This window comes from Oncorhynchus mykiss, chromosome 3 (assembly GCF_013265735.2).
Source record: "Oncorhynchus mykiss isolate Arlee chromosome 3, USDA_OmykA_1.1, whole genome shotgun sequence".
NCBI classification, from domain to species: Eukaryota; Metazoa; Chordata; class Actinopteri; order Salmoniformes; family Salmonidae; genus Oncorhynchus; species Oncorhynchus mykiss.
The window spans coordinates 11397954-11421321 of record NC_048567.1 but is presented as its reverse complement, the minus strand read 5'-3'; the positions used below and the strand labels follow the sequence as shown (position 1 = coordinate 11421321).

The window sequence follows — 23368 nt, the reverse complement described above, 5'->3', positions numbered from 1 at the left end:
TTTTGTGCATTCAAATTGCCAATTGATAAAATGCAATTGTGTTTGTTGACAATAGTTTATACCTGCTCATACCATAACCCCACCGCCAAAATGTTGACATTAGCAAACCGCTCGCCCACACAATACCATACACATGGTCCGCGGTTGTGAGGCCGGATGGACGTACTGCCAAATTCTCTAAAACGACATTGGAGGCTGTTTATTGTATAGAAATGAACATAAAATGATTTGCTAACAGCTCTGGTGGACATTCCTGCAGTCAGCATGCCAATTGCACGCTCCTCAAAACTTGAGATGTCTGTAGAATTGTGTTGTGTTACAAAACTGCGAGTGGCTTTTTATTGTCCCCAGCACAAGGTGCACCTGTGTAATGATCATGCTGTTTAATCAGCTTCTTGATATGCCACACCGGTCAGGTGGATGGGTTATCTTGGCAAAGGAGAAAAGCTCACTAACAGGGAAATAAACAAATTTGTCCACAAAATTTGAGAGAAAAAAGCTTTTTGTGCCTACGGAACATTTCTGGGATCTTTTATTTCAGCTCATGAAACATGGGACCAAGACTTTACATGTTGTGTTTATATTTTCGATCAGTGTAATTCTGATCCCGGAGGGCTGAAACATTTCTAATTTTCATCTTCTCCTAATAAGGGACTGGTTCAGACCTGGGACACCAGGTGAGTGCAATTAACTACCAAGTAGAAACAAAAAAACAGAAGTGTTTCAGCCCTCCAGGACCGGCGTTGAATAGCCCTGAATCTGTAGCAGCCATATACAAACAACACTCAGAGCTAAAGAGCATAGTTCCAGTAACAGGAACCATATTATTGGTAGTACTGCATACACAGAGTATCTCCCCTCTCAGGACAAATACCCATATTCAGGTAGTTCAGTCAGTTACTAATACTCACTACATCCCCCTCCATGAAAAACTTCCACACCAAAAGAATAACTTTGATTGTAGTACAAAAGATCAAAGCTTTAAAACAGGGTTGTATCTGGTAGAAAAAAAAGTGAATTAAAGCTCTTCAATGTCCTTTCATACACTTAGAGCCTGGCATCTACATTAACATTACAAATCCACTTTGTAGAAAGAAAAGTGAAATGGACCATTTTCAATAATAACACTATGGTTATAGCACCGTTGAAATGTAGAAAAAGGCAACTTGAACTGTCCTAGCTAGCTAGCCACGGTTACTGTAGGTGACCACGTTTGCAGTGTCAAATGAGTATATGTTTCTCCTGACAGACACACACACACACGAACTCACCCATACTTTGTCAGTTTACCTCACAAACATGAACTCTAAAGACAGACTATCAGATTTTTTTGCACATTCCATGTCCAGGAAAGTCTAAGCATATTCTAATTATTTCCCCTCTTACCTATCTATATTCAACCCCCTTCTCTTCATCTAGTCTCTAAAATGATTGAGGTTTATGATTAAAATCAACCCCCATTTTCCCCTCCCTTTCAGTCTTGGTCTCAGGCTTGAACGTCACTAATACAAGTCTTTAGTGTGGGTCCCAGTTTGAAGTTCATTGGAACCCCTCTTCCTCATCCCTCCCTCCTTCCCCCGTCAGTCTCGTAGGCTGTTGATGAAGGCACAGATCTTGAGGGCGGGTCCTAGTTTGATGTTCATGGTGGAGATGAGGTGTTCTTCTCTGAGTAGCAGCAGGGCCTGTCCGTCAATCTCCTGGGACAGGAACTGGGCTGCCAGCTCCTCGCAACCTGGGAGGAGAGTGAATACGCTATGAAAAGGGACTGCTCACTAGCAATGAACATACACCTAAAATACACATTGGCGTGGGTTATGGACAAACCAGAACTGTTGGATTTCTTTGATCTATTTCAGGGTTACCCAAACTGGGTCCTTGGGGCCCCCCCTGGGTGCACATTTTGGTTTTTGCCCTAGTACTACAAAGCTGATTCAAATAAGCAACTCATCATCTCAGGCTTGAACATTTGAATCAGCTGTGTAGTGCTAGGGGGAAACCCAAAACGTGCCCCCAGGACCCAGTTTGGGAAACCCTGATCTAATTGACCAGTTGGCCATGGGTTCCATTTTTACAGATTCCCATACTATGAAGACTCTTAATTCATTTTTTACTTCATTGACTGTTAATGAATGAGTACTGACCTTGCAGTGAAGAGATGAACCTGCAGACCTCCTCCACACCCCAATGGGCGGGGCTCCCAGACAGGAAGTTGGCCTCATCCAATGGGAGGCTGCCTTGAGCTGAGTCGTCCAAATGGGGATCGCAGTGGGCGGGCCTAGGGCAGGAGAGGGAGGAGCTAGGGGAGAGTGATGGGGAATCTTCTTCCTCCTCCTCATCACAACTGGACACATCCTCTGAGCGACTGGACTCAGAACGACACTACAGCCAATCATAGAGAGAAGAGCGTCATTCATGTAGGCCTGCACAGTTTAATGGTACTGGAGCTGACCCTGTATGTATGTATTATACATAATCACTGAAGAAAACTATAAACACATCATGCAACAATTTCATTGATTTTACTGAGTTACAGTTCATATGAGGAAATCAGTCAACTGAAATAACTTTTTAAAAAAGTGTCTCTATCTCTTCACTGTATTTTTGTGAATTCAAATTGCCATCGTTAAATTGCAATTGTGTTTATTGTCCGTAGCTTATACCTTCCCATACCATAACCCCACCGCCACCATGGGGCACTCTGTTCACAACGTTGGCATCAGCTAACCGCTCGCCCACTTGACACCATATGGACCGCAGTTGTGAGGCCGGTTGGACGTACTGCCAAATTTTCTAAAACAACGTTGTAGGCTATTTATGGTAGAAAAATGAATATTAAATTCTCTGGCAGCAGTTCTGGTGGACATTTCTGCAATCAGCATGCCAATTGCACGCTCCCTCAAAACTTGTGACATCTATTATGTTGTGTGACAAAACTGCACATTTAGATTGGCTTTTTATTGTCCCAAGCACAAGGTGCACCTGTGGTATGATCATATTAGCTTCTTGATATGCCACACCTGTCAGATGGATGGATTATCTTAGCAAAGGAGAAATGCTCACTAACAGGGATATAAACAAATAAGTGGACAAAATTTGAGAGAAATAAGCTTTTTGAGGGTATGGAAATTATCTGGGATCTTTTTTTTCAGCTCATGAAACCAACACTTTACATGTTGGGTTTATATTTTTGTTCAGTATAGTATGCTTACTTACTTCATCATGTTCTTCTATCTGGTGTGTTTCAGTTCTACCTTGTTATTTTTAGTGTTACATTGTTATTGATTACTGCAGTGTTGGGGTTAGAGCTGGTTAGAAACTATTTTCACTGTACTTGTGTATGTGACATTCAAACTTGAAACAGGAGGAGAGTAAACAACATTTCCATTTCATGGATCAGAAACATCCACTTTACCTCCTTGACAGGTAAATGTCTGCCGGCTATTTTAGCGCAGGCGATCTCCGAGCTACTCCTGCGAGGACCCCTGCGTCTGACGATGTTGTCTGGGGGAACGGGAGGACCAGGCGGCCGTGCAGAAGCTCGCCCCCTACTGACCTGGAAGTGATGACTGCAGCTCACATTGTATCTGGAGGAGAGTGGACAGGTAATAACAAGGAGTCAATAGTGTTGGCTGCACCCAGGACAAAAATGTGATGTCAACAGTGCTGACTTTAAAGTGTAGACCTGTTCTGGTCAGAGAGGTGTGTGATATAGTGAGAAGACAGGTGAGGTGGCTAGGGTACCTCTTAGCGCAGGTCTTGGAGCAGAACCTCTTGGAGCCTCTGAACTGGCTGGCAGGAGCCAAGCTCTCACAGTACTCACACTTCAACACTGGTGAGGAGAGAGTCAGACTGTTAGTAGAGAGATGACTATGGGTCAGAGGAGGCTGGTGGGAGGAGCTATACGAGGATGGGCTCATTGTAATGGCTGGAATGGAATAAATGGAACGTTGTCAAACACATTACAATGATTCCATCCTCTTATAGCTCCTCCCACCAGCCTCCTATGCTAGGGATGACAACTACTGTACAGAATCAAGCTATAGTACTGCAACCTCTCACAAACAACTGGATCAGAGGCAGAATCAAGCTATAGTACTGCAACCTCTCACAGACAACTGGATCAGAGGCAGAATCAAGCTATAGTACTGCAACCTCTCCCAGACAACTGGATCAGAGGCAGAATCAAGCTATAGTACTGCAACCTCTCCCAGACAACTGGATCAGAGGCAGAATCAAGCTATAGTACTGCAACCTCTCCCAGGCAACTGGATCAGAATCAAGCTATAGTACTGCAACCTCTCCCAGGCAACTGGATCAGAGGCAGAATCAAGCTATAGTACTGCAACCTCTCACAGACAACTGGATCAGAGGCAGAATCAAGCTATAGTACTGCAACCTCTCACAGACAACTGGATCAGAGGCAGAATCAAGCTATAGTACTGCAACCTCTCACAGACAACTGGATCAGAGGCAGAATCAAGCTATAGTACTGCAACCTCTCACAGACAACTGGATCAGAGGCAGAATCAAGCTATAGTACTGCAACCTCTCACAGACAACTGGATCAGAGGCAGAATCAAGCTATAGTACTGCAACCTCTCACAGACAACTGGATCAGAGGCAGAATCAAGCTATAGTACTGCAACCTCTCACAGACAACTGGATCAGAGGCAGAATCAAGCTATAGTACTGCAACCTCTCACAGACAACTGGATCAGAGGCAGAATCAAGCTATAGTACTGCAACCTCTCACAGACAACTGGATCAGAGGCAGAATCAAGCTATAGTACTGCAACCTCTCCCAGGCAACTGGATCAGAATCAAGCTATAGTACTGCAACCTCTCACAGACAACTGGATCAGAGGCAGAATCAAGCTATAGTACTGCAACCTCTCACAGACAACTGGATCAGAGGCAGAATCAAGCTATAGTACTGCAACCTCTCACAGACAACTGGATCAGAGGCAGAATCAAGCTATAGTACTGCAACCTCTCCCAGGCAACTGGATCAGAATCAAGCTATAGTACTGCAACCTCTCACAGACAACTGGATCAGAGGCAGAATCAAGCTATAGTACTGCAACCTCTCACAGACAACTGGATCAGAGGCAGAATCAAGCTATAGTACTGCAACCTCTCACAGACAACTGGATCAGAGGCAGAATCAAGCTATAGTACTGCAACCTCTCACAGACAACTGGATCAGAAAAAAAATAAATGAAAGGCTAGTGCATCAGTCTGCTGGTATGGAGTGTATTCTTTAAGGAAGGTAGAAAATATACCCCCCTACTAACCTGCAGGGCCTCCATTGTCAGCCTGTTGAACACCCATGGCTAGTGGCTCCTTCACTGGCCCAGTCACCTGTCAATCAATGTCAGGTTTGGGTGTTAGAGAAGGATATGTTCTGGCCCTAAAGCAAAGTTCTGTGCAAACAAAACCACATCTTCTCTCCTGATCCATGGTAAGCAGGTAGCTAGGTGCTAGCCAGATATGTGAACTCACAGGGAAAGGCTCAGCTCCCTCCTGGATGACAAAACCCTCTATGAGGTGGGTGAGGACCTGAGGTTTGACCACCGCCTGGGGCAGAGGGGCTCTGTCTCCCTGACCCCCCACCCCCCAAGACAGGGGTAGAGACAGGGTGGGGGGAGAGGAGAAGGCTGGCACCACTTTAGGAGCTGGAGAAAGAGAGCGAGAGGAAGTGAGGGAACCAAGGTAGAAAAGAATGTGGGTGAAATGTCAGAGTTTGGGAAATTACACTATTGATTCAAAAAACAAACATGAATTTACACTATTGATTCAAAAAACAAACATGAATTTACACTACTCATTCAAAAAAACCACGACTTAACCAAATATGAATCATTCTGTGTTTTACAACTTAACCTTAAATCCTTGTATCAGGCGATCGCCAACCTTAGATAGGAATCAACTAAACAAGAACATACATTATGTCTTCAGACATCTTACCTGAGTCCATCGTGGGGGCGGGAGATAGAGGGGCAGAATCTCTCATTGGTGGACAGCAAAGTTGGGAAGGTTCGACTACCATCTCATTGGTTGCATCAGTTTCCGACTTCCTCTTCAATGAGCCAATTGCAGGCTTTGCCTAATGCAACAGGAAGAGACTAGTTTTTATTCACACATACACAGACACACCCCAACTCTTTCAGCTTCTAAGAGGATTACCGTGGTGTTCCCTCCAGTAGAGGCTATAGCGATGCCGTTGTCCTGGGGGCAGCAGCTTCGGGCCTGTGCCAAAGCCTGGGAGTTTCCTACTGAGCCCTGCCTAGCTCCCACCAGCTGGACTGGGACATGGGGCGGGTGGTTGCCCCCCGTGTTGGGCGGAGCCGGGAGGATAGGTGGAGGGTGGCGTGGGGAAAGCTGGACAGGTAAGCGGTGACCCTGTGAGGTTTTGGGCTGTATGTGCACAGGGCCAGAGCTGTGGCTCACCTTGTCCAAGTTAGTGTTGGACTGCTGCAGTGGCTGCACCACCAAGGTCTGGGTGTTGACGTTAGTTTTGGGGGCGACTGAACCTATGGGGTAGCCTTGAGAGGAGGTAGGAACGTTGGAGGTGGGGACTAGGATGTGCGTCACCGTGGCAGCAGGGGTAACTGTGGTTACCGCCCGGGCCTGACATAGGCCTGAGGGGGAGATGAGGAGCTGGGAGAGAGGGAGTGTGGGAGAGGGGGAGGAGGAGGCGGGAACTGAGGTGGCAGCGGTTGGGGCCATATTCAGCTGGTTTCCAGTCTTGACATTTATACTGGGGAGAGCAGTGGGATGAGTGTAGCTAGTCAGTTTGTTGGCCATATGTTGCTGTTGCTGCTGGGTGTTCTGAGAGAACTGCTGCTGTTGCTGCTGAGGATGCTGTTGTTGTTGACTTAGAGAATAGTTGGCTGATAAAGGGAGAGAGTTTAATGCATGTTTAAAGTTGGAATGAGAGATGGTTCTCTGCATCTTAGTGGCACACAAATTGATATAGAATTGTGTATGCATATTGGAGGCAAAGATAAGTCCTTTCACCTGCGTCTCTCCTGTCTGGAAACTCTGTCTTCACTGCGGCCACTCTGGGAGTGGAGATACAGTGGAGAGCCAGGTTTTGCACCTGAGAGAGTAAGTAGAGGGAGAGAGAAAATAAGGCAAACAATTAGAAACAATATTATCTGTGCAAAATCTCAATTGCAGAGACAACTGTTGACTGAAAAAATTTAAAAAAAATGCTTCTCACAACAGGAAGTGGTCACTACCTGGTCATTGTCGGATTGGGCATTGGAGGTGGGATGGACTTCCTGTTGCTGCTGTTGTTGCTGAGGCTGTTGCTGTGCAACTGTCGCTACCGCAGCCGTTGCTGAGCCACCAGGCATGAAGATGAGCTGGGAGGCTGCGAGGGGTGCCCTGAGGGAGCGGTTGACCTGTGGGCTCATAGGTCAGAGGTTATTGAATATAAAGAGGCTCCTTCTCAATTGACAAAAATATCAGTCTTCTCCTCATTCAACTCACTCTCAGGTACATCTGGCCCTGTCCGGCTGAGTTCCCACCCAGCAGCACTGATTGGCTGAGAGCTGATGATGTCACTGATGTGGCAGGGCCGAGGGGGCGGGGATTGGTCATGGTCCCTCCCCCAGAGGTGGTGCTCAGATTGACCTGTGACAAGAGGGAAAATGTTGACGCTGCCATATGTCAGGAATCTCAAAGAAAGAAGCTAAGAAACTGCAATTAAGGATAACAATGCTTGCCACGTTTTATTTGAATTATTGACTGTGAAACTTACAGTGGTGGTTGCTTGGGAGACACTGTGGTTGGGAGAGTTGGACTGGCGACTAGCAGCGAGGGTGGCCTGAGAGAGAAACACAAAATGAAAGAGGTCAAGAGAAAGTAAAAACTTTGAACGTTGTGGCAGTGCATTCCTCTGCTTAGTGTTATTATTACCTGTTATTGTGTTATTACCTGTTATGTAAGGGATAATTAACGAGGGGCTATGTGTTCTATGGAAAATAATGAATGGCGTGCAAAGTGTGTTCCACGACGCGCTAGCGAAGTGGAAGTGACGTTCCACGGGGTTGCATTATTTTCCAGAGAACGCAGTGCCGAGTTGATTATCCCTTTTATAACATGGCTATAATTGAACACATTTGCCACTAGAAATGTGTTAATTTGCCGGTAGAAATGTGTTCAACATCCACTGAAGTGTCTAGCAAGTTTACTAGATAGCTACAGTTGTCTTACTAAACAAACAGACTTGCTAGTTTAGCTAACCAAAACGTAATACCTAGCTTGCTACTATGAACATTCAACAATACCAATGCTTTCAATTCAACTTTTTCTTTCAAAAGAAGCTCAAACAGAACATGCAAGAATGAACTATAGCCATTGAATTCTACCGTGTGTTATAGGGATATAATGCATGCTCTAGAATGCCATTCAAGCCAATCAGAAACAAGTATTCAACAATGCCATGGTATAATAGTGTTATTACTTGTTGTGTCACCTGCAATTGTGTTATTGCCTGTTATTATTGCGTTATTAGATGTTGCGTTACTCATTAGTGTAATTACCTGTTCTGTTACCTTTCATTGTGTTATTAGCTGTTGTGCTACCCGTTATTATTGTGTTATTATTACCTGTTGCACGGCAGCCAGGTTGTGAAGCTGCTGGGCACTGTTGATTTGCTGCTGCAGCATGAGCTGCTGGAAGTACTGGGCTGCGTTCGGCTGTCTCTGCAGCGCCTGAAGGGCCTAGAGAGTACAAATCACCACCATCAACATCATATTCATTAAGATTAACATCACTTCATTGTTCAAATGAAGGGGGGTTAAGTGCCTTGCTCCAGGGCACAACTGCAGGCAATGGCATCTAGGATTTGATACCAGCAACCCTCCAGTATGCACATGCTCTTCTTGACTGGTCATTCCTAGGCAAGGCTAGTAGTTCAACATTCAGTGCAGACATTCGCCCTATTGTCAAAGATAATGATTCATGCAGCAGGCTTAAAAATAATAATAAAATAATCACCTGCACAGCTTGCCTCTCATACAGAGACATGTGGGCTATCTGGGGAGGGCGGGAGTTCCCAGCAGACGGCGCATTCCCATTGGTAGGACCCGTGTTCTGGTCATCACCTGCATCCATGCTCTCTGCACAAAACACAGATATCAATCAAATCATGGACTGTAATATCTTACAGTACTGTCAAATAATACTTTTTTCTTTCTTATATGAAAATATATACCACAACAATTGCAAAGCAATTTTATTACCTAGAAATCTCTCTTCTCAGTAGCAGACATTTGACCTCAATAGACCCCTACCCAGTTATCACGTTCTAATCTAATCTATAAATTAACTGGCCATAACTGCTAAAGCTATATCTTGCTGTATGTTGTTGCAGTTCTTAGCTGTTCTTAGCTAGCGAATGCAATGGGTGAAATTGTGATTGGCGGTAGGAGGCCGGCTGGCTGTCAACAACATGATCGATGACCGAAAGGGAAGCAGCCAGGAGGGAACATGGACGGACAAGTGTGCTCTTCCAAACGTTTAAAACGTTCAATTAGACATTCAAAATTAAGGACAGACAATTGCGTTTGATATTAGATAGCTATATAATTTACTTTCAATGACTGGCAATGTTGAATTAGAACAAAACCTAGGCGAGATCATTGCAGCAATAGTGCATCTGGCTAACGTTAGCATAGCTAGCTAGCTATCAAGCTAGATCATAAGTTAATTGCAAGGCTTTGTGAAATTTTTCTCTTACCTCAATCTCCTGGACCTTTATTTTTTTTAACCTTTTAAATATAAAATCCAGCTTCTATCCGTAAACGTTTTACGCATTTGCTTTTGGAAGGAATCTTTGATGTTTTTCTGATTATTGTGTGAAGCAAACAACGGTGAGCCAGATGAGAGAAATCCCGCCCCCTCTCATTCTTTACCATTCCTTTTCCGGCGCCAAAAATACGTCATTGAGATGCATCAGAGAGGGAACAGTAGCCCAATCTAAAATCGACCCCTAGACCCGACACCCCATGCACTTGTGGAGATTTAAGACGATTTGACAGGTGTTAGTAATATGGCAATAGCTCCACATTGCCCTCTGATAGTCGAGGTAGAGTTATTAATTCTCTCTTATACATTAATAAGGCGGATGCTACCAGGATAGTCTTGAATGAATCGTGAATAATGATGAGTAAGAAGTTACAGACGCACAAATAGCATACCCCCAAGACATGCTAGCTTCTCACATGACAATAAGGGGGAGGTTAGCATTTTTTGAAACTCACCCTTTTGTTTGCTTTGCCTACCTATTTCAGGGATTTAGAAGAATGTCTACCATTTGTTTCCTATTTTATTTCCTATTGCTATTTTATACAAAATAGAAGGGAAAAATGTGTAATCTTCATAATTTGAAGAAACAGAGGGAGAGTAAGAGGACTCGCATGCTATAAAGTTCATGCACACCTGAAGACAACTCCAAATACAAGGCTGACATGACAGAAAGAGAGAGAGAGTGTGTGACGTGCTCTCACACCAAACAGGACAATCCAGTTCAGGATGACACACAGCAGTGGAAACTAAGGTGGAGACTTAAGCAACAACAGTATCTGCCATTGACAAAGGCTAAATTGTACAGTACAACATATCACAACGACCTATCAACAGTAGTACATTTCAGAAAGGCTACTGTTCTCAGCAAGGGTCCAAATAAAAGACCTGGAAGACTTGAATGAAGCCACTTGAAAAAGACAGTGAGCCCATATAATTATTTGTTGTAGAATAACAGATGCGTAATAAAGATTTTGTATAATTTCAGCCAGTAGTTTTGAAAGTAGAGCTCACGAGCCAAAACAGGTCCCCGAAAATTGTGCACAATTGTGTATAACTTCATCCATTTCGTATGATATTTTACATCCTGCAAAAATATGTTTTCCTGCAATTTGTGTAATGTTACAAATACCAATTTCTACAATATGTTGCTAATTTGTAACTGCTTTGGGGCCTTTTCAATATCTTTAACAGTTGCCTCTTTTAGGCATATGCCAATGATTACACCACTATCATGGAGAAAACAAACTGACAAGAATGAGAGAGGATATTGTGAAATAGTGGGCTGGCAGATCCCAGTCTTTTCTACTTTGAGGCATGTCTGATTGTGAGTCACTTCAACAAAGCACCAAACCAACTGGTCTTTCTTTTCATTTTTCCATTTCCATCCACTACAGAGGCTAGTCTCTGACCGCAACTCTGCCAACATGACAGGCTTCCACATGAGATCGTAGCTTTGGCAGAGGAGGAAGAAGGGAAAACAGAGGAGTGAAGGAGCGACAGACAAGGGGAAAAGGAGGTAGTGCCGAAGGGGGTGAGGAATTAAGACCTCCAGTTAAGGGAAAGAGAAGCGAAGGGAGGTCGGTCAGGAAAATATTGGAGGAAAGGTTGCAAAGACCGGTGTTGGAAAGGGGGGAGGCAGAGTAGGAGCAGCATGGAGTAAATACAGGGGGGGGGGGGGGAGTTGCAGGCGGAAGTACAGAGCTAGTAATCAAATCGGTTATAAGTGTCACAAATGTCAAAGGAACAAATGGAAAGAGGAATATTAGAGAGAATGGAAAGGTCGAAGGGATAGAAAATGGCGAAGAACTCAAAGTAAGGGACGGAGGTCCAGGGAGACGAGGGAGAGGAAGGGGGGGGGGGGGGGGCTGCAAATAGAGACGGTCTAGGCCAGGGAGATGTAGAACCAGTAGAACTGAAGATAGAGAAGAGAGTAAGAGTGAACAGAGGGGTGGGTGGGAGAGGTGATGGAAGTTTAGGTGTAAGAGGTGAAGGGGGAGCTGGATTGGGAGGAGGGGTGAGGATGAGGTAGGACAGAGAGGAGATGTTGAAGCTGGAGATAGCGCTGTGGTTGGTGGAAGAACAGGAGAAGACTCACATCTAACCCAGCAGGACTACCTCCAGCTGATGAAATCACTGAGCGTCAGGCTCCCTGAAGGTGTCCTAACCCCAGATGATTGAGCTGGCTAACATGGAGAGCAGAATCCAGGATGTCCAGGCCATCATCCCAGACCTGGAACACTTTAACATCCGGTTCAAAGCCGTTCCTCGACTGGGCTGCCGGGAGGTTAAAAACTTTCTGTCCATGAAAAGGGACAATCAGGTCCTTCAAATCATAAAACTCCTCTTCTTTGACCAAGAGGATGATAAAGAGCAGAGTAGGAAACACTGGAGGGAGAACAAGACCAACACAGGCCGAGGGTTCAGGCTGAGGAATAGTGATACGGCTGTCTCAACACCGGCTATGTACACCAGTGCCACCAGGAGTTGGGCTAGGTTGGAGGTGGGGGAGGTGTCTTCGATAGTGACTAAAGGAACCAGAGTGAATGTGAAAGACATTGTAAGCAAAGAGTATTGTGACAAGTCAGTGTTTTGGAGGAACGGAGTGTCACCCGGGCCTTGGAGGTTCGGTATGTTCTTCCAGAATGAAGCAGATGAGTTGGAAATGCTCAAGTTCTTTCATGAGCTGGGAGAGGGCGGGTCAGGTGGAACCAGGACAGCATCATACACCAAAGGCAACAAGGTGGAGTATGGATTCCTCAGCGGAAGGTTGGACTTCCTGCCCCAAATCCAGACGGGCAATTCTCTAAAAAACAGAAAGGCGGCTGAAAAGAAGAAACGTGAGCGGCTCGTGATCGAATGCAAATGCACTACCGGCAACATGGTTGGGAAACTGGTCACTAAAATCCCCAACAGTCACCAGTACAGCTACCAGGTCCAGACCTACATGTACATTCTGAATAGGGAGGGGGAGGTAGAAAAGTGTTCTCAGACGAAGAGAGCAGTGATGATTGTGAGACACTACCACCAGGGAGGGGACCCTCCCAGGGACTTCCGCTGGAGTTACCTGCAGATAGAGCCCTCTGTCCAGGCTGATAGACAAGATGAGGGCCCTACTCCAGGTGGAGGTGTTGGCTTGCTACTTAGCCCTCCACAACCTCATATTCCAGAGGGAAACTCAACCTCAATAACTGTGGTAGTATGATAGTCTACTTGACAAAGTACAGGCTCAGTGAGCACAGCCTTGCCATTGAGAAGGGTAGACACAGGAAAACCTGGCTCCCTGTAGAGGAAAGGCTGTGCAACCACTGCACCACAGCAGAACCTGAGACAGAGCTGCATTTCCTGACAAAATGTAAAAAATATAAAACAATTAGAGAGTGTCATTTCCCCAAATTTGAAACCCTTATTCAAGGTTTCATGGCTTCTCCTCTACAACGAGTCTCCACATGCCACAGCCCTCCAAATACAAGAGAGAAACAGATGCCAAATAAGACAGAGGGAGACCGAGAGAAAGGAGAGAGAGAGAGAGAGAGAGAGAGAGAGAGAGACAGAGACAGAAAGCGAGACAGAGAGAGAGACAGAGACAGAGACAGAGAGAGAGAAGGAAAGACAAGGAGAGGGAAGACATTGCTGCGGTACCAGCTTCATTATCTTGGTCTGGGCCATATCATGTCCTCTGATTCCACCCCTGGTCTTTGATAATGTAGATCCCCACGGTAGTGTCCTCAATGGAAAATGCCTTGATGGACTCTTCATCCTTGCCCTGAAAAACTTGTCAATCATACAAAATGAGTCATTCATCAATGAAGTGTTTACAGTTAGGGACTCTAGATTGCAAAAAAAAAGTATAGCTCATGATGCACATGAGCATGATACAGATATGTCAGTAATATGACTTATTAAACTGGAAAATCTTAATTTATTTTTATCTAAACTCAGCAAAAAAACGAATGTCCTCTCACTGTCAACTGCATTTATTTTCAGCAAACTTAACATGTGTAAATATTTGTATGAACATACAATTCAACAACTGAGACATAAACTGAACAAGTTCCACAGACATGTGACGAACAGAAATGGAATAATGTGTCCCTGAACAAAAGGGGGGGGGGGGGGTCAAAATCAAAAGTCAGTATCTGGTGTGGCCACCAGCAGCATTAACTACTGCCAGTGCATCTCCTCCTCATGGACTGCACCAGCTTTGCTAGTTATTGCTGTGAGATGTTACCCCACTCTTCCACCAAGGCACCTGCAAGTTCCCGGACATTTCTTGGGGGAATCTAGCCCTCACCCTCCGATCCAACAGGTCCCAGACGTGCTCAAAAGGATTGAGATCCGGGCTCTTCACTGGCCATGGCAGAACACTGACATTCCTGTCTTGCAGGAAATCACACACAGAACGAGCAGTATGGCTGGTGGCATTGTCATGCTGGAGGGTCATGTCAGAATGAGCCTGCAGGAAGGGTACCACACGAGGGAGGAGGATGTCTTCCCTGTAACGCACAGCGTTGAGATTGCCTGCAATGACAAGTTCAGTCCAATGATGCAGTGACACACCGCCCCAGACCATGACGGACCCTCCACCCCCAAATCGATCCCCTTCCAGAGTACAGGCATTGGTTTAACACTCATTCCTTCGACAATAAACGCAAATCCAACCATCACCCCTGGTGAGACAAAACTGCGACTCATCAGTGAAGAGCACTTTTTACCAGTCGCCTGGTCCAGAGACGGTGGGTTGTTGTCTGTGATGTCTGGTGAGGACATGCCTTACAACAGGCCTACAAGCCCTCAGTCCAGCCTCTCAGCCACGGCTAAGGGCTGTATTCAGGCACTCTGCTTCACGCCGTGCATTAGAACAGCCCTTACCAGTTGTATATTGGTTAAATATGAATCATATTTTATCAGTACATACAGAGAGCAGTTGTTTTAAAAAATATATTTATTATGTTTTACATTGTGTTGCTTAGGGAGGTAATTGCCCCTGCTAACACGCCAGCACACTAAAACGTGTCATACATGACAGATTCAGAACTGTAATCAAACACTTTATTCATATTTAATTTTGATGCAAAAGCGCAAAACAAACTAAACAAATTCTCTTTTACTCTTCCCCTCATCTGCAAGTACAAATAGCATCACAAACTAAAGCCAAAGACCGAACTAGCCAAATCCATTGAACCCAGACCTGGTTTGGTTCTGATCCATTTCGCCACATCTCATTGGGGCCTGTTGTCCCGGGCCGGGTCTAACTAATGCCATCTTTCAGGTCTTGATTGAACTAAGCGAGTGCCATGGGCCAAGTTTTTTTTTGTTTTAAAAACACCATAAAGAAGCAAAAACAAAATTAAAAAACAACATTCACCCACATGTCACAGATAGTACATGTGTATTTTTCTTGATTATATAAACTACTTAAGTTCCTCCATTTTACTGTTGAACACAAAGTGCCTTCTGTTGCCTTATAAAGGACCTGTTCAATCACAGCATTATATTACAAAATCATCATCAATGTCCTCAGGATCATTAATGCTGCATTCATAACCAAGTGGGAAGGTGGTATTTACCACATACGACTGGGATTTATCCACTTGAACACCCTTCCAACTGGTAATTACTAGTGGGAAAATTGTCTATGATCCCTGTGCTCCGACTTCTCCCTCATGGTGACCTCTGACATCACCTATAAGAAAATTACCTCGATAACAGCATATTTTGGCTGTTAAATGCAACAAAACATCATTTATAAAAATCCATTAATATGTTTTTTTAACACTATAATTTGTTTACAAGTGTGAAAGCTGTACTTTTAATTTACAGTCGACGCTGCTTGTTGGCCATTAGCCAATCAGTGTTTCTCAACGATTTCAAAGAACGTAAAATGCATCCAACTAGTATTAACAACTTCACAACTGGTAATTACCACCTTCCCACTTGGTTATGAACACAGCATAACAGTAGGCTACTACTCAGTACCATGGTTTGGGTCAATGCATTTTCAATTTTGTCAACATAGGAAGTGAACTGATGGGAACAGAATTAAAATGGAATTGGTTCCAACCCTACTCTTCAAATAGCTAAGGAAAAGGTAGAACGGGTCAAAAGTACATTTTGGTCAAGGCCCAGTCAGCATCCTACTCTAAAACAGCAATACGGACTAAATGTGTGTCTAGCAGTGCATTGGATGAAATGGCTCTGTACTATATTGTGGTACAACTTCATTTGAAGGTCGTTATTACATATTTTTACCCAGTCGAAAACTTTAGGCTAAGAGTGTTTATTATTTCTTAACAATCGTAAATATAGCTAACCATTTTAAATGTATAAACCATTTAATTACAATGACCTGTAAGCATATACATCATGAACAAAAGCCTGCGTATTCACTTACTGTAATATTACCATGTAAAAATTATTCTAAGCAGTGTATAAGCAGACCTTCAAATAAAGTGTGACCTACGAGTCAGTACACAGCCATCAGCTACTGAAACAAACTGGATGGGAGTCACATGTTAGGAACAGCTTCTATGGTTGCATTGTGTCAGCACTAACACGTCAGAAAGGCCTTACGGTTTCCACTAGATTAGACAGCCACAAAGTCAAAATTGGCTCTATCATGAAAATTAATGAAATTTAATTTAAAAGTCAGGCTTAGGCATCAGGTTATCAGTGTGGCTAAGGTTAGTTAGGTTTAAAAATCAGATTTTAAATTGTAGAAATAGACGGGTTTCATGACTTTGTGGCAGTGTTAACTAGTAACGACACCTATTGTGCCAGATGAACCAGATGTAACAGAGTCTGAGACGTCACTCTCCATCCAGAGGTGGCCACTCCAGTTCATGAAAGGAAAAAAAAGAAAAGTGTATCCAGGTTTTTGTTGCCACCTCCAAATAATGACTCCTGGGCCATGCAAACCAGGGCAGGTGACTTACCATCTAATATAACAAACTAAGTGTTTAGGAGTAGATCCTAAACACTTAGATCCTCCAGCCTTCCATAAACTAGTGTGCCCACCTCTAAACTCATCCCTGAAACTGTCAAAATGAACTAGGATGAAGTTGCACCTAGACACTGAACTGAGGTCAGTTTTATGTTTCTCCAGACTTGGAGAGAGTAAGTGATGACCCTAGATCTGTGCCTAAGGGCAATATCTATCCGAAGTATCAAAAGCTTCACACGGGATAGATCCCTCCCACTACTGACATCAGATCACATGGGAAGCAAGTGGTCATCCCTCTCTTCTGGTTGCTCCTCTGGCTCTGTGGACACACCCCTGTATGTGGGAGGTTCCTCTTCGGGGCCCTGTGTCCTACACACAAAATTACATCCATCCTGAGGGTGAGGGAGAGAGAGTGAGAAGAGTTATGACTGACCAGCCAATCTGAGCCCTCAAAAGAACAACGAAGTGCCCTCAAGTAATGCACAACATAGACACAATCCCAAATCAACCCATATACCCTCCAACATTTTATTTTGATTTAAAATGTATTTAACTAGGCAAGTCAGTTAAGAACTAATTCTAACTTACAATGACGGCCTAGGAACTGCCTTGTTCAGGAGCAGAATGACAGATTTTTTATCGTGTCAGCTCAGGGATTCGAGCCAGCAACCTTTCGGTTACTGGCCCAATGCTCTAACCACTAGGCTACCTGCCACCCCAAACATAGACACTAAAATACCAAATCAACCCATATACCCTCCTTCAACAGACCCTGAATCCCAAATCAACCCATATAACCTCTTCCAACCTAAAACACTCATAGGGGATAGGGTTTGGGATTGTACCAGAGAGATATGTGACATCCATAGTCTCACGTTAGATAGTTCAGTGCAGATGGCCGTTGTGCTATCTGATAACTCGCAAAAACTCATGGCATAGCTAGAAAGAAGCTCAGAAATGTTACCAAAGTGACATCGTCCACTAAACTCCCTTTCACCTTCAAAAGAGTCAAGAGTTAATATTACCAAAAACAATAAACCTGTAGCTAATATTGATGTTTTTTCATGAGCAAGTCTTCACTAGCTAATTCTCTAGCTAGGTATTTTGTGGTGGTAGAATCAGTATTTATGAAATTCGAAATGTGCACAGAAATTTGTTAGCTGTCTGCTTACTGAACCAGTCTCAAATAAATCCATATGAAATGAAAGGCCGGAATGTTAATAATGCCAGTTCACACACTCCATGCTGAATAATCCCTCTAGCTAGCTAGTGTAGTGAAGTTCCAGCTAATGGATAAATGAGTTAATGATATCTGTTCTGCCGTGATTAGCGCGCAGAGTTCTAGGGCACAGATGACTGCTCTCTGGGACATTATCGCGTTGGCCAAATGTTCCAAAGTAGCGAGGCACAGTGCTATCTGTCCGAGTCAGATACATGCTGATTTCTGAGAACAGTCCCAGAACTTTGCTGCCGTACCTCATCAATAAGCTGGCAAACTAGCTACTGTATGGCCATTCAAACACCTTGCACTGGGCAGCTAGCTGGAGCAAGTTTGCGCAACTGAGCGAGCATAATTTGCCGTAGTAGCCAGTACGTCATAGCTACCAAGGGAGGAGCGATTATCGGAATTAGTGTTAGGCGGATGAACAAAAACTAGATTTTTTTCCCGATTAGGTCCTCGTCCTACAAGACAGAACGGTTGAGGGACGAGCTTCACGTAGTAGTGACGCCGCCTGACGTGAGACAGTGATGTGACTTCTACAAACACTCACCGCTGCCAGGTTGCCAACCTGCGTCCAGAAGACATAGTTGGGGAACTGCTGCAACCCTTTGGCCCCGACAATCAAACGCTGGTAGAGGAATCCACAAATGAGGTACACTGACAAGAGGACGAACCCACTGGGACAGAGGAATGAATAAACATTTTAAAAAGGTGTCGAATCCCCAGTTGGAAACCCATCCCATTAATTAACACATGAACAAACATCACAATGATTCACAGTGATAATTATTCTGGTGTTCTGTTTTGTTAAGCGTTGAGGAAATAAGAGACCATTATCATAATGAATACCAATAAATATGTAATATTTATGATCTGTTTTGCTTGGTCTTGTAGCTTTGTTCGTTGTGAGCAAATGACAAGTCCATTTCATAGGGCATTGAGTATTTGTTGGAGAGAGAAATGGAGAGCTTTGGTTGCTACCCTGCGTGCCAGTCAGCGGGTTGGGGATAAGTCTGAGTATTTCTGTAGTTGCCGGAATGTGTGTAATCAGGAAGGATGCATAATCTTAGTACTAACATGATGAGTATTATGGAGCCTGCACTGAGCTGAGATGGCAGAGCGGGACAGACCGCACTGGAGTCCAGTTCAAACAGATAGAAACAGTCCCTGTCCCTCTCCCTCTCCTCCAACACCACTTCCAGCTTCCCCTAAGAGATACATGGGGAGAGAGAGAGAGAAAGAGAGAGGTTTGAGCAAGAGGGAGGACGATAAGGAGGGGATGTAGAGAGGTGTGCGTCAATGTGTGACAGGGAGAGGGGCATGTCAAATCACCACACAACAGTGATCCAAACCCTCCCTTCCCTCTCTCACCATTTCCACTCCTCTGTTGCAGGAGATCATGACAATGGCTTTCCTCATCTCCTTGGAACAGTGGCCGTCATACTTGGTGCCGTTGCTGTAGATCAACATCACCCAGTCACCTGTAGGGGGTGATGGGTAGCAGAGAGCGAGAGAGAAAAAGCGAGAGAGAGAGAGAGATGGAAGGGGAGAGAGAAAGGGCATCACTATATCTGGTCATGCTAGAGCTGACTTACAGAGATATTATAATATACCGTAACACACTGATAAGACCGGCACATGACTTTTCCAAAGGAAAAGATAAAGAACTGGACATTCTTACTTCCTCCGATAGCCTGTGTTGCAGTGTACAGGCCAAGCACTGTCTCACTTTCTTTTTCCGTATGGTCGATCTGAACGAGTCCCGCTCCTACCATTTTCCCCGCATCCCCACACACCTGGAACTGGTACGTGTAGCTCTCCTTGCCGCTTGTCGTCGCCACAGAGAAACTGTAACCAAGGGAACCGTGGAAAAAAAACTGTGGTAACGTTACCTTGTATAAGTGTTACGTGTGATGTTACATGAGTGATGTAGACTAAAATTAACAATCTCTGAAAAATTAAAACTAAGGGAGTTTCCAAGCTTAATGTAGCCTCCTGACTGCTGAACAATAACCTTTTTATACCATCATGCAAAGCTAATTTCTGTGACAGCTGACAAAGTATAATTTCACCTCCCCAAGCAATGGACGTCAGTGTGTGTGGTCTTACTTTTTTCTGATAACCCTTGCTTTGATATCCCTCACCTGGTAAAGCAATAGGATATACCACGGATATTTTTATGTTTTCACTTTCTAAAACGGTAATTCCTTACTTCTTGTTAGTGAGTGGTTCTAGAAGACTGAGGACCTTCCGTTCTGTCGGGGACTCAGAGAACAGCTTACACCTCTTGGTGTCGTCACGGGCCTGGCTTCCACACACCAACAGGACCAGCTGAACAGCCAGAACTAACAGCCGCACAGACGTCGCTGTGTGTGGGGGGGACATGGACACCTGGGGGAAATATATAATGGTACACGATTAAAATAATATACTTAGTAAGGCTTATTTGGTCTGTTTCACTGCATGACTGATTCATTGCCTAACCAATTCATTTGACACAGTGACACCGATAAAAGCAGTAAACGAGTGCTGCACTTTTAACGCTGTAGTAGGACTACTGAGAAAAAACACCTGCCGTGTGATATTTACAATGAGTGTACAAAACATTAGGAACACCTGCTCTTTCCATTACAGACTGACCAGGTGAAAGCTATGATCCCTTATTGATGTCACCTGTTAAATCCACTTCAATTAATATAGATGAAGGGGATAAGACAGGTTAAAGAAGGATTTAAGCACATGGATTGTATGTGTCATTCAGAGAGTAAATGGGCAAGACAAAATATTTAAGTGCCTTTGAAGGAGGTATGGTAGTAGGTGCCCAGGCTCAACGGTTTGAGTGTCAACAACTGCAACGCTGCTGGCTTTTTCCAAGCTCAACAGTTTCCTGTGTGTATCATGAATGGTCAATCACCCAAAAGGACATCCAGCCAACTTGACACAACTGCGGGAAGTATTGAAGTCAACATGGGCCAGCATCCCTATGGAAAGCTTTTGAGTCCATGCCCCAAAGAATTGAGGCTGTTCTGAGGGGAAAGCAGGTTGCAACTCAATATTAGGAAGGTGTTCCTAATGTTTTGTACACTGTCACCATTTCTGTGATTCCCAAGACATGAGATACATATCATGTGCAAGTAGGCCTACCAAGACAAAACTCTGCTACAACAGCGAGTCAGACCATATGAAAGAAATTACGCAGCAAAGCGGTTTACAAGAATGGTGCGTTCAAGAGAACTCGGAAAAATACGAGGTCAAATCATGACGTCACTGATTTATAGCTCGGAAAGTCGGAGCTCTAGAGGCCCGCGTTGGAATTAGGACTTTTTTTTAATGATCGGAGCTCGTTTCTTAGAGTTTCCTGTTGTCTTGAACGCTCTTTTAAAACCTTTTTAACTAGGCAAGTCAGTTAAGAACAAATTCTTATTTTCAATGACGACCTAGGAACAGCCTGTTCAAGGGCAGAACGACAGATTTGTACCATGTCAGCTCGGGGATATGAACTTGGTTACTAGTCCAACGCTCTAACCACTAGGCTACGCTGCCGAAATTTCTGAGGTCAGTTGTTTAGTACGCGGCATAACATCTCTGTTTGCAGGAGGAAATGAAACTATCCCGCCATCTTGACTTGCACACCCCTGACCTAGGTGCATTCAGGATGGTTGCTGCAACGTTCCGTGAGCGCTCAAGGCAAAACTGTCGAACATAAACTGTGTTGAATTGAACGTTCAATTACAGAAACGAGCTTGACATGAACACCGTGGTAGATGTCGTAAATCATTGCGAAATAGGTAAGGCCGTAATTAACAAAGCAGCTGTCATGCAACTTTTGAAACGCTGTAGAACGTTACGCATCCTGAATACACCCCTAGCCCGGCTGATACTGTAACACAAACAACTTTTAGACATACCTTCATTCTGAAAAGATGTAGCCAGCTATTCCGTTAGCGTAGCCAATGAATAGTGTAGGTTGAAGTGGCTACAATCTAGCTGGTCTGGTCAAGTAGCTAGCAAAAGCAAGCTAAGCTAGCTAAATGGCACACCGTGTCGCCTGTTTTGTCATGCAAATGCAACAGACTAACACCTGGTAATCAATTTCGATCACGCACAATTACAAAACCATGTTCGTTAACAGTCCGCTATAAAATGTACTTTAATACAAACTATTTATGCTATAAAATCATTATACAGCGTCTAGCGTTACTTTATGTCAGATGCGGAAGTGGAATTAAACAAGGAAACGCATTTGACTGTAGCAAAGATTTAACTAAATCAAGACACACCACAAGCTTGTCGTTTCCAATGGTATCAAATGAGTCGTAGAGGGCAGAGCTAAGCACGTGCTAGCGATATCCTATTGGCGCGTTCTAGTATACATCTGCATATTTACGTTAGGGCACGCCTACTCTGTGAAGTGTGTGCAATAACCAAATTCTCATTTGCACTCCTAAACAGCGCGATAAAAAAAATAAAAAAATCATGACAGGGTGAAGTCTACAAAACGTAGTCCATTCTGTTCATAACAGATTCTAGTTTTGGGAACATAAAAATGTATTGAGATCAAATGTTTAATTGATGATAATATTGCAGGATCTCGGCAAAATTCCATATCGTTCCATCTTCTCCCAGTGGGGAGGATTTTTCACATTTATACAGCCAGTGAAATAACTCTCATTGTTCTAACCATTCAATTCATGGGGCATTATTGTCATGGGAAACATTTTTTTTAAAAATGTTTTTATCAACAACAAATCAATACATGAAGTACATGTGGGAACACAAGTATATATAAATAATATCCAATGGACAATTGGGCTGGGGGCGGGGCTAGAGGGTACAATATCACATTACACAAGGACGTTAAGGGACAAGCATAGGCTTATAATTCTAACAGCTTTTTTGTTAGTAGAGTATTTCATTGTCTTAAAATACAGTTCAGTTTCTTTTTGTAAGGTAAGAAAATGTGGTGTTTTGTTTTGTAAATTTACATTTGTGAATATGAAATAATGAAATTAATTACATAAAAATGTTTCAGGTTATTTTATTTCTATTGTAGGTAAAGAATCCAAGCAGTACATCTCTCTGCAATAGTGTAAGCTCTTCATAAATGTGTTAAATTATAAATCTACTGATGTCTTGCCACAGTTTTCTCACATGAATACAATGCCAAAAAAGATGCAACACTGTTTCTGGGTGGTCATTACAAAAGGAACAATTTGAGTTGATGTTTTCCTTAAACTTCTTCATATAGTGGTTGGCTGGATAATATTTATGAATAATTTTGTTAAGTTTGTTAACAAGTAGGTATGTGTGTGGCAACATCCAAACTTTTTTCCAACAGATATGATCAATAAATCCATTCCAATAAGGCATGACATAAGGTATACAAC

General features: G+C 43.7%; 2 protein-coding genes across 3 annotated transcripts; both read right to left on the bottom strand.

Annotated features, from left to right (window-relative positions):
- Positions 1-514: 514 nt before the first annotated feature.
- Positions 515-9934, bottom strand: LOC110509154 (polyhomeotic-like protein 1). The gene is made up of 15 exons (XM_021590127.2): positions 9752-9934; positions 9010-9131; positions 8619-8732; positions 7769-7834; positions 7498-7641; positions 7245-7409; positions 7021-7102; positions 6187-6893; positions 5968-6106; positions 5503-5675; positions 5295-5361; positions 3742-3829; positions 3413-3584; positions 2142-2379; positions 515-1732 (listed from the first exon to the last, which is right to left on the bottom strand). Exons 2-15 carry the CDS (start codon positions 9124-9126, stop codon positions 1581-1583), a joined length of 2424 nt encoding a protein of 807 aa, XP_021445802.1. The 5' UTR covers positions 9127-9131; positions 9752-9934; the 3' UTR covers positions 515-1580.
- A 4809-nt stretch (positions 9935-14743) lies between these two features.
- m6pr (mannose-6-phosphate receptor (cation dependent)) lies at positions 14744-22302 on the bottom strand. 2 transcript variants are annotated; one of them, XM_021590118.2, is made up of 7 exons: positions 21890-22302; positions 20194-20372; positions 19663-19829; positions 19353-19462; positions 19059-19189; positions 18532-18658; positions 14744-17151 (listed from the first exon to the last, which is right to left on the bottom strand). In XM_021590118.2, exons 1-7 carry the CDS (start codon positions 21893-21895, stop codon positions 17029-17031), a joined length of 843 nt encoding a protein of 280 aa, XP_021445793.1. In that variant the 5' UTR covers positions 21896-22302; the 3' UTR covers positions 14744-17028. The 2 variants fall into 2 exon arrangements, with proteins under 2 accessions (XP_021445793.1, XP_036824741.1); XM_036968846.1 differs by lacking the exon at positions 21890-22302 and adding an exon at positions 21460-21477.
- Positions 22303-23368: the final 1066 nt, after the last annotated feature.